Source organism: Microcaecilia unicolor, chromosome 2, assembly GCF_901765095.1.
Source record: "Microcaecilia unicolor chromosome 2, aMicUni1.1, whole genome shotgun sequence".
NCBI classification, from domain to species: Eukaryota; Metazoa; Chordata; class Amphibia; order Gymnophiona; family Siphonopidae; genus Microcaecilia; species Microcaecilia unicolor.
The window spans coordinates 4,353,012-4,367,746 of NC_044032.1; the positions used below are offsets into that span (position 1 = coordinate 4,353,012).

Here is a 14,735-nt window from a genome sequence, read left to right on the forward strand (position 1 = left end):
GACCCCAAGGTTTCGAGCTCTTTGCAGGCTCAAAGTGGCTTACAATACATCATGAATAGTGGAAGAATGTTAGAAAAGAAACATTTAGTATTACAGAAGGATCTTGGTTAGCATGATGATAATAAAACAAAGTAATAGTATACAAGCAGATATTATGAAACAGTTCTGAATATAGATGGGCGATCTTCTCATAGTAATATAGTAGATGACGGCAGACAAAGACCTGCACGGGCCATCCAGTCTCCCAACAAGATAAACTCATCTGTGCTACTTTTTGTGTATACCTTACCAGTGGCGTAGCAACATGGGGCCACGGGGGCCTGGTCCCCCCTGCCGACAACCCCCTCGACCCGCCCACCCGCTTTCACCTACCTTTGCTGGCTGGGGACCCCCGCCAGCCGAGGTCCGCCTCTTCCTGCACAAGGCTTCATTTTGTTTCTGACGTCCTGCACGCACAACATGCAGGACGTCAGAAACGGAACGAAGCCTTGCACAGGAAGAAGAGGACCTTTGCTGGCGGGGGTTGGGGTCTCCCGCCAGCAATGGTAGGCAGTGGCAGGTTGGTGGCGGGAGGCTACCATTGCTGGCGGGAGGGGGTGGTCAAAGTTGGTGGGGGGGGGCTAAAATGTGCCCCCTCACCTTGGGCTCTGGACCCCCCTCCCGCCGAAGTCTGGCTACGCCCCTGTAACCTTGATTTGTATCTGCCATTTTCAGGGCACAGACCTTAGAAGTCTGCCCCGCCTCCCCCGACCGGCTCTGCCACCCAATCTCCTCTATGCTTCCGAGGACCCATTCCTTCTGAACAGGATTCCTTTATGTTTATCCCACACACTTTTGAATTCCATTACCGTTTTCATCTCCACTACCTCCCGCGGGAGGGCATTCCAAGTATCCACCACTCTCTCCGTGAAAAAATACTTCCTGACATTTTTCTTAAGTCTGCCCCCCTTCAATCTCATTTCATGTCCTCTCGTTCTACCATCTTCCCATCTCTGGAAAAGGTTCATTAATACCTTTCAAATATTTGAACGTCTGTATCATATCACCCCTGTTTCTCCTTTCCTCCAGAGTATACATGTTTAGTTCAGCAAGTTTGTCCTCATACGTCTTGTAACGCAAATCCCATACCATTCGCGTAGCTTTTCTTTGCACCGCTTCAATTCTTTTTACATCCTTTGCAAGATATGGCCTCCAAAACTGAACACAATACTCTAGGTGGGGCCACACCAGTGCCTAATTTACAACAGTCTGCTCCCCCTGACGTGAAAACCTGGCTACGCCCCTGGTTTGCACTTCCTTGTTTTGCCGCTCCAAATCTATTTAAAAGAACCCCTAAGCTCTTTCTACCTCCTTTCAACCTGGACTCCACCTCAGTAAACTTGCTGCATATCACCACTTTAAGGGGGTCCCACAGCTCATCTGTCACATCACCAATATCACTGAACTACAAATAATCTCGAATCACCTCACTCTGCAGGAGGAATAAATTCAACCACCAGGCCATTCTTGACCACCAAGAATGAATTGTGATGGGGGGATCTAAAATGGGCATTGGGCGACCAAAGTCCCAAGAGCATTGCTTATTAAAAAAAAACACCAAAACAAAAGCTCAGGAGTAAGCATTAGACTTGGGGGGGGGGGGGGGGGGGGGGGAAGATTTAGATGTGGGGGGAGGGGCTGAATGTTTGATAAATGTATATGCACCCAATCAGAACAGATGCTGTCTGCACTATTTTCACTAGTGACACCAACTTTCAGCCCCTCCCCCACCTCTAAATATAGCCCTTCCCACCCTAACCTAATCTCAGTACCTACAGACCACTTATTTACAATAAAAGAACAACCAAGAATAAACAATTACCACTTTGCCAACAATTTTTGAAACCAAGTTTTTAAATGTTTGAGAAAAGCCAGATAACAGAATTGTTCAGTATGATACTGGTGATGTGACAGATGAGCTGTGGGACCCCCTTAAAGTGGTGATATGCAGCAAGTTTACTGAGGTGGAGTCCAGGTTGAAAGGAGGTAGAAAGAGCTTAGGGGTTCTTTTAAATAGATTTGGAGCGGCAACACAAAGAAGTGCAAACCAGGGGCGTAGCCAGGTTTTCACGTCAGGGGGAGCAGACTGTTGTAAATTAGGCGCTGGTCAGTGTCGGACAGGCGACAGTGCTGTGTTGTCACTGCTCAGGTCCTTCCACAGACACAGGCTTTTTTTTTCTTTAAATAGTCCCTCACTCGTCCAAGTCAACCAAACACAGCAAACTTCTTTTTTTTTAACACCTCCCCCTGCCTCGACCCTCAGGCTCACCGCAGCACGCCAGCAAATGTTTTTGTTTTGTTTTTTAACAGCTCACGCTCTGCTCCAGCAGCACAGGCAGGCAGCATGCAAGGATTTTTTTTTTTTTTTTTAAACAACTTTACACAGTCCCCTTGCAGCCCGCCGGACCCCTGCCCGGAGTCCAGGTCGCTGCTGGTGGTGGTAAGTAAAGTCTCCGTCTAGCACTGCAGGGAAGGCTTAGGCAGCGGCTGCCAGGCAGGCTGGTCGTCTCATTTCTCGTCCTCCCAAGTCCCTCCCAACACCTCAAAAGGGGGCTCGCAGCACGCTGCAGGCATTAAAAAGAAGCCTGCAGCCTGCCTCCGTGGGGCTTCTATTGTTCAAATTGGACCAATAGAAGCCCCGCGGGAAAACCCACCCAATATCCTGCGGCTTTCAAAAAAAAAAAAACCCCGTGGCGGTCACACGAAACCAGCCCAATTCCGCAGGCGAACCACGGAATTGGCAACACTGAACACAGGCTGCCTCTGCTGCATCCCAGCTGTAAGGAAACTGGAAGTTACATCAGGAGGCGGGAGGTAGCAGAGGTCCTGGGACCGGCCAGAGCAGGCAGCCTGCCTTAACTGCAAGTAAAATTATTCAGACTGTGACCATCACCTCAGGAATACTCCTTCCACCGGTAGACACTTTGTTTAAATCAGATGGGCTTTTGTTTGTGTGGTGACTCTACAGGATGTGGAGCCCATTAGTCCTGAGCATTCTTATTTTTGGTGACAAGGGCCACCAAAGGCAGCCCTTGCCCCAGAGCCTACTTTCAAATAGAGCCAGACAGTTTATGAAATAAAACAAAACTTGCCAGAAGACACTAAAACCTATACAGAAAACTTACCACACCATGGCAGTCCTAATCCACCTATGAAAAACTAGTCCCAATGGTACAGATATTACCTTGATTTTTTTTTCTTTTTTAAGGTGTCCTCCCCTCCCTCCCACCCACCTATCAATCTATTCCATACCTCTTCCCTGCCCCCCCCCCCCCCGAGCCGCGGGGTGCCCTCCCTGCACATACCTGAAGCCACCCTGGTGGTCTAGTGGAGTCTTCTGGGCAGGAAACATCCTCAGTCTTTCATAGTAACATAGTAGATGACGGCAGAAAAAGACCTGCACGGTCCATCTAGTCTGCCCACGATAAACTCATATGTGTATACCTTACCTTGAATTGTACCCGTCTTTTTCAGGGCACAGACCGTATAAGTCTGTCCAGCAGTATTTCCCGCCTCCCAACCACCAGTCCCGCCTCCCATCACTGGCTCCGGCACAGACCCCGTATAAGTCTGCCCTCCCCCATCCTAGCCTCTCAACCACCAACCCCTCTTCCGCCCGCCACCCAATATCAGCTAAGCTTTCCTGCGCATTGCCGGCGCTGACCCTCTTGCAGCCGTGACTTCCAACGGCGGCTTCGCAAGACTTCAGCGCAAGTCTCTGCAGCCATTTTTAAAGAGCAATGCGGGAGCAAGAGGGTCAGCGCCGGTAGCGGGTAGGAAAGCCTGGGGATCTTTCCTGCCCTGAAAAATCCACTAGACCACCAGGGTGGCTTCAGGTATGTGCCGGGAGGGCACCCTGCGCTTCTGGGGAGGGGAGGAAAGAGTCAGATCATGGCAACAGCAGGGTGTGAGGGGGAGCGCCGCGAGGCCCTGTGCGACCACCCCTGTCGCCCCTGCCTAAGTCCGGCCCTGGAGTAGCAGATGAATGGCACTTGGGGAGGGGGAGAAGGGGAACAGAGCTGAAGATGGGACGGGGGGGGGGGGGGCAGAACAGGTTGAAAAAAACAGCCCATGTGTATAAAAAAAGGACATTTAGCATGTGCTCTGAGCTTTAGTAAAAGGGGCCCCTTTGTTACTTAGGGGTATGTTTACTAAGGCGTGTTAACGCGCCTATAAATTTAAGGTGTGTTAAATGCTAACGCGGCTACACATTTCTATGGGCATGTTGGCGTTTAACACTCGTAAACCATTTACACATGTTAAAAACGCTAACGCGCCATAGCGCCACTTAGTAAACATAGGCGTAAAATAAGTGAAGTAATAATTTTTAAAACTATTATATGTTTACTTGGGTTCCCTTTTTTAAAAATTTACATTTTTTTTAAAGATCGGAAATTATTCAGCGTGACACAAAGTATAAAAAAAAATAAAAAATATTTTTACATCACTGTAACTATTCAGTCTTGTTCCATAATGTCACTGATACCAATAACATTCCTGCTGTTGTTTAATCCATTTTCCTTTGGCACTTCTTTGCCAGTTTCTTTTTTTTAAAGATGGTTCTTTTTATTTCACAGTTATCTTATCCTAAAGTTATAAGATCAAAGTGACTATTTAATTCTCTTTTCTTATGAGGCAGCTAAAGCTTGGAACATACAATTGGAGAATTTAAGAACAGAATATAACTGGAAAATGATTTTTAAAAAAAACTGCTCGGTTTTTTGAAGATGTAGTTTCTAAACTGATTTAGTCTAGATTTTATTTGTAGAAGTTTTGGTTAGTTTTCTGTACGGTCCTAGTTGTTTTACCTAGTTCTTGGTGTAGTGATCTGCGTCGAACTCATTGAGTATTAGCGGAATACAAGAACAGATTATAATATAATCTAATCTAGTTTGCTAATAACCTGGCAGGTCTTGTGTTTTTGTCTCATAGTGTCAGCTTAACATGCTAGCCACTGGCCATCTTTCGAAGATCAACAATTGAAACGGGATCCACATTCAGGGATGGCGGATTCAGCTGCTGCTGCTTCTTTGTCAAAGCCGTCTGTGCTGCTGGGATTGAAAGATTTGCCTATCGGTAATGGCAGTGCTTTCTCTTGGGATACGAGCAAAATTGGCCACCTACCGGTAAGGAAGAGAGTTTTCATATTATGGTAAAGATGTGGCGATGCTGTAAAAGGATAAAATGGGCAGCAAAGAAAACCAGAAACATTCGATACAGTGCGATATATATGCTTATATTCTGCATTTACCATAACTGAGTCTACGCGGATCACAATAAAGAAGCTAGTTATGACTAAAAAAAAGTACAAATTAATTGAAGTTAAAACCGTATTGAAGTTTAATACAGATCAAATTAACAAGTTAAGGACCTCTTTTACAAAGCCGTGCGGCAAATGAGAGGAGGCCCATTCAATTCCTGTGGGCTTCCTCTCATTTGCTGCGCGAGAATCGCTAACGTGGCTTTGTAAAAGAAGCTTAAAGAAAATCCTTCAGAAAATGGAAGAAGAAACCGACTGAAAATAATAAGAAACAGCATAAGGAATGGCAAGTCAAATGCAAAGCGCTTATAAGGAAGGCTAAGAGGGACTTCGAAAAAAAGATTGCGTTGGAGGCAAAAACACATAGTAAAATTTTTTTTTAGGTATATTAAAAGCAGGAAGCCGGCAAAAGAATCGGTTGAAGTGCTAGATGACCGAGGGGTAAAAGGGGCAATCAGGGAAGACAAAGTCGTAGCGGACAGATTAAAGGAATTCTTTTTTTTTTTTATTTACTTTATTAAGCTTTTGACAAACAATTCACATTTATGAGTGATAATACACAATTTTGGAAATAATAATTAAACAATGAATTAAGTAAGTAATTACTATTAGTTTTCTTCACTACCGACCACAAAATATTTTTTGGCAAATAAATCCCCGGGGCGGGATGAGTGGCCTAGTGGTTAGGGTGGTGGACTTTGGTCCTGGGGAACTGAGGAACTGAGTTCGATTCCCGGCACAGGCAGCTCCTTGTGACTCTGGGCAAGTCACTTAACCCTCCATTGCCTGCCGCATTGAGCCTGCCATGAGTGGGAAAGCGCGGGGTACAAATGTAACAAAAATAAAATAGATACTATTGGAGATTCTACATGGAATGTTGCTATTCCACTAGCAACATTCCATGTAGAAGGCTGCGCAGGCTTCTGTTTCTGTGAGTCTGACGTCCTGCACGTACGTGCAGGACGTCAGACTCACAGAAGCAGAAGCCTGCGCGGCCACATTGGTGATCTGCAAGGGCCGACTTCTACATGGAATGTTGCTAGTGGAATAGCAAGGCAAAGCGGGGTTTACGCTCTCCACAGCAATCGAACACAACAAGGAAATGGGGTGGAGAGAGCCCAATATCAAGAGATCAGTCACCACATATAAGGGTAAGATGCTCCCTTATATGTGGTGACTGATCTCTTGATATTGGGCTCTCTCCACCCCATTTCCTTGCTAGTGGAATAGCAACACTCCATGTAGAATCTCAAATAGTAGCAACAGTGGAGGAGTGGCCTAGTGGTTAGGGTGGTGGACTTTGGTCCTGAGGAACTGATTTCGATTCCCACTTCAGGCACAGGCAGCTCCTTGTGACTCTGGGCAAGTCACTTAACCCTCCATTGCCCCATGTAAGCCGCATTGAGCCTGCCATGAGTGGGAAAGCGCAGGGTACAAATGTAACAAAAATAAAAAATAAAATACATTTGTGACTAAACTTCTATAGTGACCTCTTCCTTGCTTAATAAGAATTCTTCTAATTGTTTGGGATCAAAAAATTGAAACTGTTTAGATTGAAAAAAAATTCGACAAATACAAGGACATTTTCATTAAAAAACCTGCTCCTATTGCCACAGTCCTCGGGCGCAAAGCTAGAAACGCCTTGCGCCTTTTCTGTGTTTCTCTGGATAAGTCTGGAAAAACTCTCATTTTACATCCCCCAAAAATTGAATCTAAATGTCTCAAGGAAAGCTTCAATACTGCATCTCTGTCCATTTCCAAGGCAAAAGATACTAATAATCTTACTCTTTGCGTTATAACCTCTAATGATGATTCCAAAAAAGTAGCCAGATCCATCACTTCACCACCCTGAGGTTGTACTTTTCCTGATTCCGATTTGGAATCAGATTGTAAATAAAATGCTCGAGTTATTGGTGGTCGTGAACTTTCTGACATACCCAATATTTCTTTACTACCTGTATTGGTGTAATTAATGGTGACCTAGGAAAATTTATTAGTCTAAAATTAAGCCTTTTGGATTGATTTTCTAAATATTCCAACCGTCTGAAAGTAAAATTCTTTTCTCTAAGCAAAGTTTGACCAAAAAGTTCCATTTTTTTTTTTAGTTCTTTCATCCAAGCGTTTTACTTCCGAGGTTTCATATTCATTAATTTGTACTTGAATGAGTGCAGCCTCTGATAGGGTCTTAATTAGTTCAGTAATTTTTTGTTACCAAAGATTGTAAGGAAGAGGCTAAGTGCTTTGAAAATATGCCTCAAAGTGACTCTAAGCTCACTACGGCTGGCTTTTCCGTTTTCCCTTGTGGAAAATCAGGAAGAGTTGGGAGAGATACCGGTGCCAGAAATGGTATTCGAAGCTGATGAGTCGGAGAAAGTGAATGAATTCTCTTTATACCTGGAGAATGTAATGGGGCAGTTCTACAAATTGAAGAGTAGCAAATCTCCTGGACTGGATGGTTTTCATAGAACTGAAAAATGAACTTGCAGAGCTATTGTTTGTAATATGTAATTTATCCTTAAATCGAACATGGTTAACAGAAGATTGGAGAGTGGCCAATGTAATGCCGATTTTTTAAAAAAAGATTCCAGAGGAAATCCTGGAAATTATAAACGGGGGAACAAAGATCTGAAATTAGAATGAAGTCATTATCTGCAATCCCAACTGTGAGTCACCTATTAAGACCTTAAAGGATTTATTACAAACTGATCTTGCATTGAAATACAAGCAAGAGACTGGAAGAGAGGAGGAAGAATTCTTCTCATAACTTAGCGTAATGGAGATCAGATTTCTCGGATAGTGTTTAGACCAGGGTTGTTCAACCTCTGTCCTCGAGGGCCGCGATCCAGTCAAGTTTTCAGGAAAATACAAACACTTCATCATTAAACATGCCAAATATATTTGTTGTGCTATAATACTTGGACTTCAAGATTTTGTTCTAATAGAAGTGTTAACTAATTTGCATGAGTAGCCAGTACCATAAAAGTTGAGGGTTTGTTCTATTACATATTGATAATTTCTAGCCTTCCCTGTACTGTAAGATGTAACTGGAATTAAAACCTTTGTTTATTATTTCAGGACGTTTTTCCTTCAGTAACCATGATTTATCCTTCTTGTGGAATTTGCAACTCGGCCTTAGTCCATGTAGTACAGATCTATTGTCCACTGGAAGGTTCTCCATTCCACCGCGTGATTAATGTATTTGCATGTGGCAGGAAGCAGTGCTGGGGAAAATCGGAAAGGTATGTTGGTTTAATTTTTGAGGATGATTAAAGAGAAAATTTTGCATGTGTACAGTTCCATTTGCACACCTCGCCTACAGTAGCATATCTATACAAAACTGCTGCTTGCTTTGTTCAAGCCACACGCCTGGTATCTCAAGAGCACACGTGCAGCTTACAAGCTTGCAAAAATGCTCTTCTTGAGGGTTGTCTTTGGTCTTTTATGTCTTCAAAAGTTCTTAGTTTGTCATTTGTCATCTTCCTTAGTGTCCCACAGATCAATCCAGAGACTGGTGGGTTATGTCCCTCTGCCAGCAGGTGGAGGTAGAGAGAACTTCTGAGGCTCTATATGTGGTCATACGTAGCCAGCCAAACCTCAGTATTCTCTCTATCTAGCAGGTGGATGGTCATAACTCTGCAGTTCTGGATTTTGGGACTCCTCGCCCATTCCCTTGGGACGAGTAGAAGGACCCCACAGGGTTGAGGGCTCCCTAAGGCTGAGCAGGGATACCTGGTGCTGCCAGGGCCCTCCCTTTCTCCCCCCTCCCGCTGATTCCTTTCCTGTCAGAATTGGGCAGGAACATGTGAGTTGTAATCTCCTGTTTTCTGTGATTTAAAAAAAAAAATAAATAAAAATAAAAATCACACTATTTGTGTGTTCAGTGCAGGCTCTCACAGTACCGGGATTTTGCTTCAGTTGGACTGGGGAGCTGTTTGTAGCTGGTGGGGAGGATTCCTCTTTTGCCTTTTTCAAGCAGGGCATATGGCAGCCCCTTCCAAATCTGCCAAACGCTGCTCCCGGTGTGGGAACCGGAGAGCAGCATCTGGAGCGTGCGATTCCTGCCCTCGTGCTTCTCCGGGGCAGGGAGGCTCGACTCCTTATGATAAGGAAACCAGGCTGAGTCAGAACAAGGTCCATCATGGCATCCATCCTGTCTGACCATTGCCAGTCCACGTCTCAAGTACCCAACAGAATTCCCAAAAAAGTAGATCGGATTTCTAATAGTTCCATTTCCTGAGATGAACAGTGGCTATCCTAAGTCTACCTGGATGATAACTTTATTTTCCATATCTTCATCTACTTGTGTTACAGCTGGAAAGTTTTACGCTCTCAATATTTGGAAGTACATGGAAAAGAAGTGCAGACGTGCCTTTCAAAGCAGGTAAAGTGCCCAATCACCACATGCTTCAATGAGAACTAGAAACCAAGCCAAGAGAACTAATAAAGTATATTCATTCTTTAGTTTATTTTCTTAATGGAAATATAATTTTATGTACATGTTTTATATTTGTACTAGCCGTTAAGCCCGTTAAAACGGGTGAGTATTGGTCTGTTCTATTTTCACGTCTAATTCCCTCCCTCCTCCAAGGCCCCCCTCCTTGAGTGATCTTCTGTTCAAGGTCCTGTATGTGCGTCTGACGCACGCACAGAAACTTGAACAGAAGATCATTGAGGAAGCAACGCCGCGAAGGCCAGAGCAGGACTTCGGCTGACGGGGGTTGGGGTCCCCCGTCGGCACAGGTACTCGACGGCGGTGGGGGACGGTTTTCGGCGAGAAGGGGGATCGACAGGGTCGCGGAAGGGGGTACAGGGGTCCGTAACGCGGAGGGGGGGGGTATTGAAAACGGAGGGAGGGCACAGTCTGGAACTCGGTGAGAGGGGCGTGAGGGGGCCTTGAACTGGGTGGGTGGCAGGCCAGGGAGGCTGGGAGGGGACAGAGCGACACAGTGAGGGAGGGTGGAGGATTGCCTTGCTAGCGCCTGTTTCCTTGCCTTAAGAAACGGGCCTTTTTTACTAGTAAATAAATAAATGTGACATCCATTGAGTGGAAGTTCATCTTGAGAAGGCTGTTACCACCTCAAACAATACTATACTTTTTTTTTAATTCCTTGAACCAGGAGGCTAAACTTAAAACTACGGACTGGTATGAAGAAGCAGATGACTGGGGAAAAGATGAAGATGAACTAACAGGAAGCATGTGTGGTCATCTACCAGACTTAAATAGAACGAACAGCTCTAATGTATGTGTTGACATGGAGTGTACAGCTCAGTTTCAGGGACTGGCCCTGGATGAAACCTTAGGTAGTCATAAACCAATAGAAGGACGGCTAATCATGACAAGCCCGGTTCCTCTACTTCAGCCTTATTACATCAGTGTTATTGAGGAGGAAGAATACACCGACTGCACCGACGCTGATCATGCACAGAAACTTCTGAAAGAATATCAACAGAGGGAAGGCATTAATTTAGAAGAGATGATGTCAGAAAGGTAAGAATGGGTGTTCGTTAAAACCAGTTTTAAGTTTACCTATAATTTGATTTCATTATTCCTAAGGGGTATCCTGAAAAAGAAATTGCTAGCCGTCGTCATTTGGATGATCAAGATGCTTGGGAATAATTCATCCCAATGATATGATATGTAAAGACGGATTAAAACTGGGAGGAATTGTAAGAAGTACATAAGTATTGCCACACTGGGACAGACCGAAGGTCCATCAAGCCCAGCATCCTGTTTCCAACAGTGGCCAATCCAGGTCACGAGTGACTGGCAGAAACCCAAATAGTAGCAACATTCCATGTAGAACCCCAAAAAGTAGCAAGATTCTATGTAGAACTGCAAAGAATAGCAAGATTCCGGAATCCTAAAGAGTAACAAGATTCCATGTAGAACCCCAAAGAGTAGCAACGTTCCATTCAGAATCCCAAGTACATAAGTATTGCCACACTGGGACAGACCGAAGGTCCATCAAGCCCAGCATCCTGTTTCCAACAGTGGCCAATCCAGGTCACAAATACCTGGCAAGATCCCCAAAGAGTAGCAACATTCTATGTAGAACTGCAAAGAATAGCAAGATTCCGGAATCCTAAAGAGTAACAAGATTCCATGTAGAACCCCAAAGAGTAGCAACGTTCCATTCAGAATCCCAAGTACATAAGTATTGCCACACTGGGACAGACCGAAGGTCCATCAAGCCCAGCATCCTGTTTCCAACAGTGGCCAATCCAGGTCACAAATACCTGGCAAGATCCCCAAAGAGTAGCAACATTCTATGTAGAACTGCAAAGAATAGCAAGATTCCGGAATCCTAAAGAGTAACAAGATTCCATGTAGAACCCCAAAGAGTAGCAACGTTCCATTCAGAAGCCCAAGTACATAAGTACATAAGTATTGCCACACTGGGACAGACCGAAGGTCCATCAAGCCCAGCATCCTGTTTCCAACAGTGGCCAATCCAGGTTACAAATACCTGGCAAGATCCCGAAAAAGTTCAATACGTTTTATGCAGCTTATCCCAGAAATAGCAGTTTTATCTGATGTTTATAATAGTAAATAATTTTTTCCATTTTTTAAAAAGGTGTTTCACCCGATTTACGCCAGGCACATTCTGCTTGGCGACATTCCTGTGCTCTCTCAGATTACAGAAACCTCTCTATCCTCTGTCTTAGACGTATTCCATTAATTTACTCACCATAGAGGTTGGTGGTTTTGGCATTCATTCATGTAGAGTTGGAGAGAATAAGGGCCAATTCTAAGGGCACTTAGATGTAGGTGACCTGATCCAGCATGGGGAGCGCCTGTTCTGTAATGGCATCTGGCACTATAGAATACAAGTGGTGACTGAATTGCTGCGCCTACATAAGTATTGACATACTGGGACAGACCAAGGGTCCATCGAGCCCAGCATCCTGTTTCCAATAGTGGCCAATCCAGGTCACAAGTATCTGGCAGAAATCCAAAGAGTAGCAACATTCCATGTAGAACCCCAAAGAGTAGCAAGATTCTAGAATTCTAAAGAATAACAAGATTCCATGCAGAATTTCAAAGTGTATAGCAACATTCCATTTAGAACCCTAAAGAGTAGTAAGATTCCATTCAAAATCCTAAGTACATAAGTGTTGCCGTACTGAGAAAGACCAAAGGTCCATCGAGCCAAGCATCCTGTTTCCAACAGTGGCCAATCCAGGTCACAAAAACCTGGCAAGATCCCAAAAAAGTACAAAACATTCTATACTGCTTATCCCAGAAATAGTAGATTTTCCCCAAGTCCATTTAATAACGGTCTATGGACTTTTCCTTTAGGAAACCATCTAACCCCTTTTTAAATTCTGCCAAGCTAACCGTGTTCTCCGGCAGTGAATTCCAGAGTTTAAATATGCGTTGGGTGAAGAGATATTTTCTCCAATTTGTTTTAAATTTACTACATTGTAGCTTCATCGCATGCCCCCTAGTCCTAGTATTTTTTATTTTATTTTTGTTACATTTGTACCCCACACTTTCCCACTCATGGCAGGCTCAATGCGGCGGGCAATGGAGGGTTAAGTGACTTGCCCACAGTCACAAGGAGCTGCCTGTGCCGGGAATCGAACTCAGTTCCCCAGGACCAAAGTCCACCACCCTAATCACTAGGCCACTCCTTCATATCTACCCGTTCAACTCCACTTATTATTTTATATACCTCTATCATTTCTCCCCTCAGCCGCTTTTTCTCCAAGCTGAATAGCCCTAGCCGCTTCGGCCTTTCCTAAAAGGGAAGTCGTCCCATCCCCTTTATCGTTTTTGTCACCCTTCTCTGCACCTTTTCTAATTCCACTATATCTTTTTTGAGATGCGGCGACCAGAATTGAACACAATATTCGAGGTGCGGTCGCACCATGGAGCGATACAAGGGCATTATAACATCCTCATTTTTGTTTTCCATTCCTTTCCTAATAATACCTAACATTCTATTTGCTTTCTTAGCCGCAGCAGCACACTGAGCAGAGGGTTTCAACGTATCATCAACCTTTATATAAGGTATAAACTTCCACTGTCAGAACACCGTAGTGTAGCAATAGCTTCATTGAAGCTATTGCTACACTAAGATGCTCTTCTCTGTTCAGTGGAAGTTTTATATCTTTACATGAAAGCTTTTTTTGTAACAAACTATCAACTTTACACAATCAGCGACTCCTGAAGGAGGCACGAGCTAGCGCCGAAACACAGCTGTGTTGAGTCGTTGTCACTTCGCTTGCAATAAAGAATTGTTCCTTTATAGACGTCTCCTCCGGTTTTTAGAAGAGCCTACCTTTCCCACGTCTTGCTTCTGCAACCTTTTACGTATTGTCAGCAAGCACCCCTCCGTGCTGTCCGCTCTTGTTTCGACACCTCTCCGTGCTGTCCGCTCTCCGCTCAACACCCCTCCGTGTGGTCTGCGCACAACTTAGCACCTCTCCGAGCTGTCCTTCTTCGCCCACACAATTGGGGCTAATCCATCTCCTAAGCGGAACTGTTCCTGCTCACTTGCAAAAGTAATTCACAGTACTATTTATTCAGTAGAGTGCTTTATTCAGAGTACAACCAGCGAGGAAAACAGCAGGTCCACTGACTACAGCTGCTGGTCTCTGTGCCCCTGGCTTCCCTTCTTCCCCCACCCAACAATCCCCAAAAGTTCAGAACAGTTCAGTCTTGAAACTTCACAACAACTTGAAATACCTTTGAATCAGTCAATTCCTCTACTCCCTTTCTCCTACTGCCAAGGAGATAGAGGCATTTTCTCCACCCTCGCTTGTCAGACACCAACACTCTGACAACCTCCCACCAAATGTCCAGACTGACCTTCTTCAGGTAATTACCCTTTGTCCTGAGCAGAAGAACTCCATTTGCTCTTGTTCAGTCTCTTTCCTGGTATTTTCACTGTTCTCCTCCAGATCAATCTCCTCCCACTCCATGGAGTCTTCCCCCACCCTCTCTCCCAGGTGCTGCTCCTCCACTTGATTATCCTCCATCTCCCAATCACCTCCTGACTTCTCTGCCTGCTGGGAGTTGGAGTGCTGTCTCTCATGTTCCCTCCTCCCTTGCAAGTGCTGCTGGGTTCTGTAGTTCTCTTCCTTTCTTACCAACCTCCTACCCCCTTTTCCCGGCAGAGAGTGCTCTTCATTTCTTGGCTGACTGCCCCTGTCAGCTCTTCTCTGCTTTCCCTCTACCTCCTCCTTACATACCCCCCCGCTTAAGAACCTTTTTCCCTTCCGGGGTTTAACTACTTCAACCTCCTGACCAGCCATTCGGGACAAAATATCAACATTCCCCAATAGTTTCCCTGCCCGATGCTCCACCCGGAACTGAAAGGGTTGTAAGGACAGATACCACCTCATAAGTCTGGCATTAGCGCTTTTCATATGCATTAACCATTTCAAGGGGGCATGATCTGTAATGAGTCTAAAGGGCCGTCCCTCTAAA

General features: G+C 44.8%; 1 protein-coding gene across 2 annotated transcripts in view; it reads left to right on the forward strand.

Moving 5' to 3' along the window:
- The window catches only part of PDCD2L (programmed cell death 2 like), a 51,740-nt gene that overhangs the window by 17,029 nt on the left and 19,976 nt on the right, over positions 1-14,735 (forward strand). For both annotated transcript variants that reach the window (XM_030192742.1, XM_030192741.1), the window contains exons 2-5: positions 4,972-5,165; positions 8,375-8,538; positions 9,611-9,680; positions 10,417-10,787. In XM_030192742.1, the coding sequence (XP_030048602.1) occupies positions 5,043-5,165; positions 8,375-8,538; positions 9,611-9,680; positions 10,417-10,787 (728 nt within the window). In that variant the 5' untranslated portion in view covers positions 4,972-5,042. The remainder of the gene's footprint in view (positions 1-4,971; positions 5,166-8,374; positions 8,539-9,610; positions 9,681-10,416; positions 10,788-14,735) is intronic.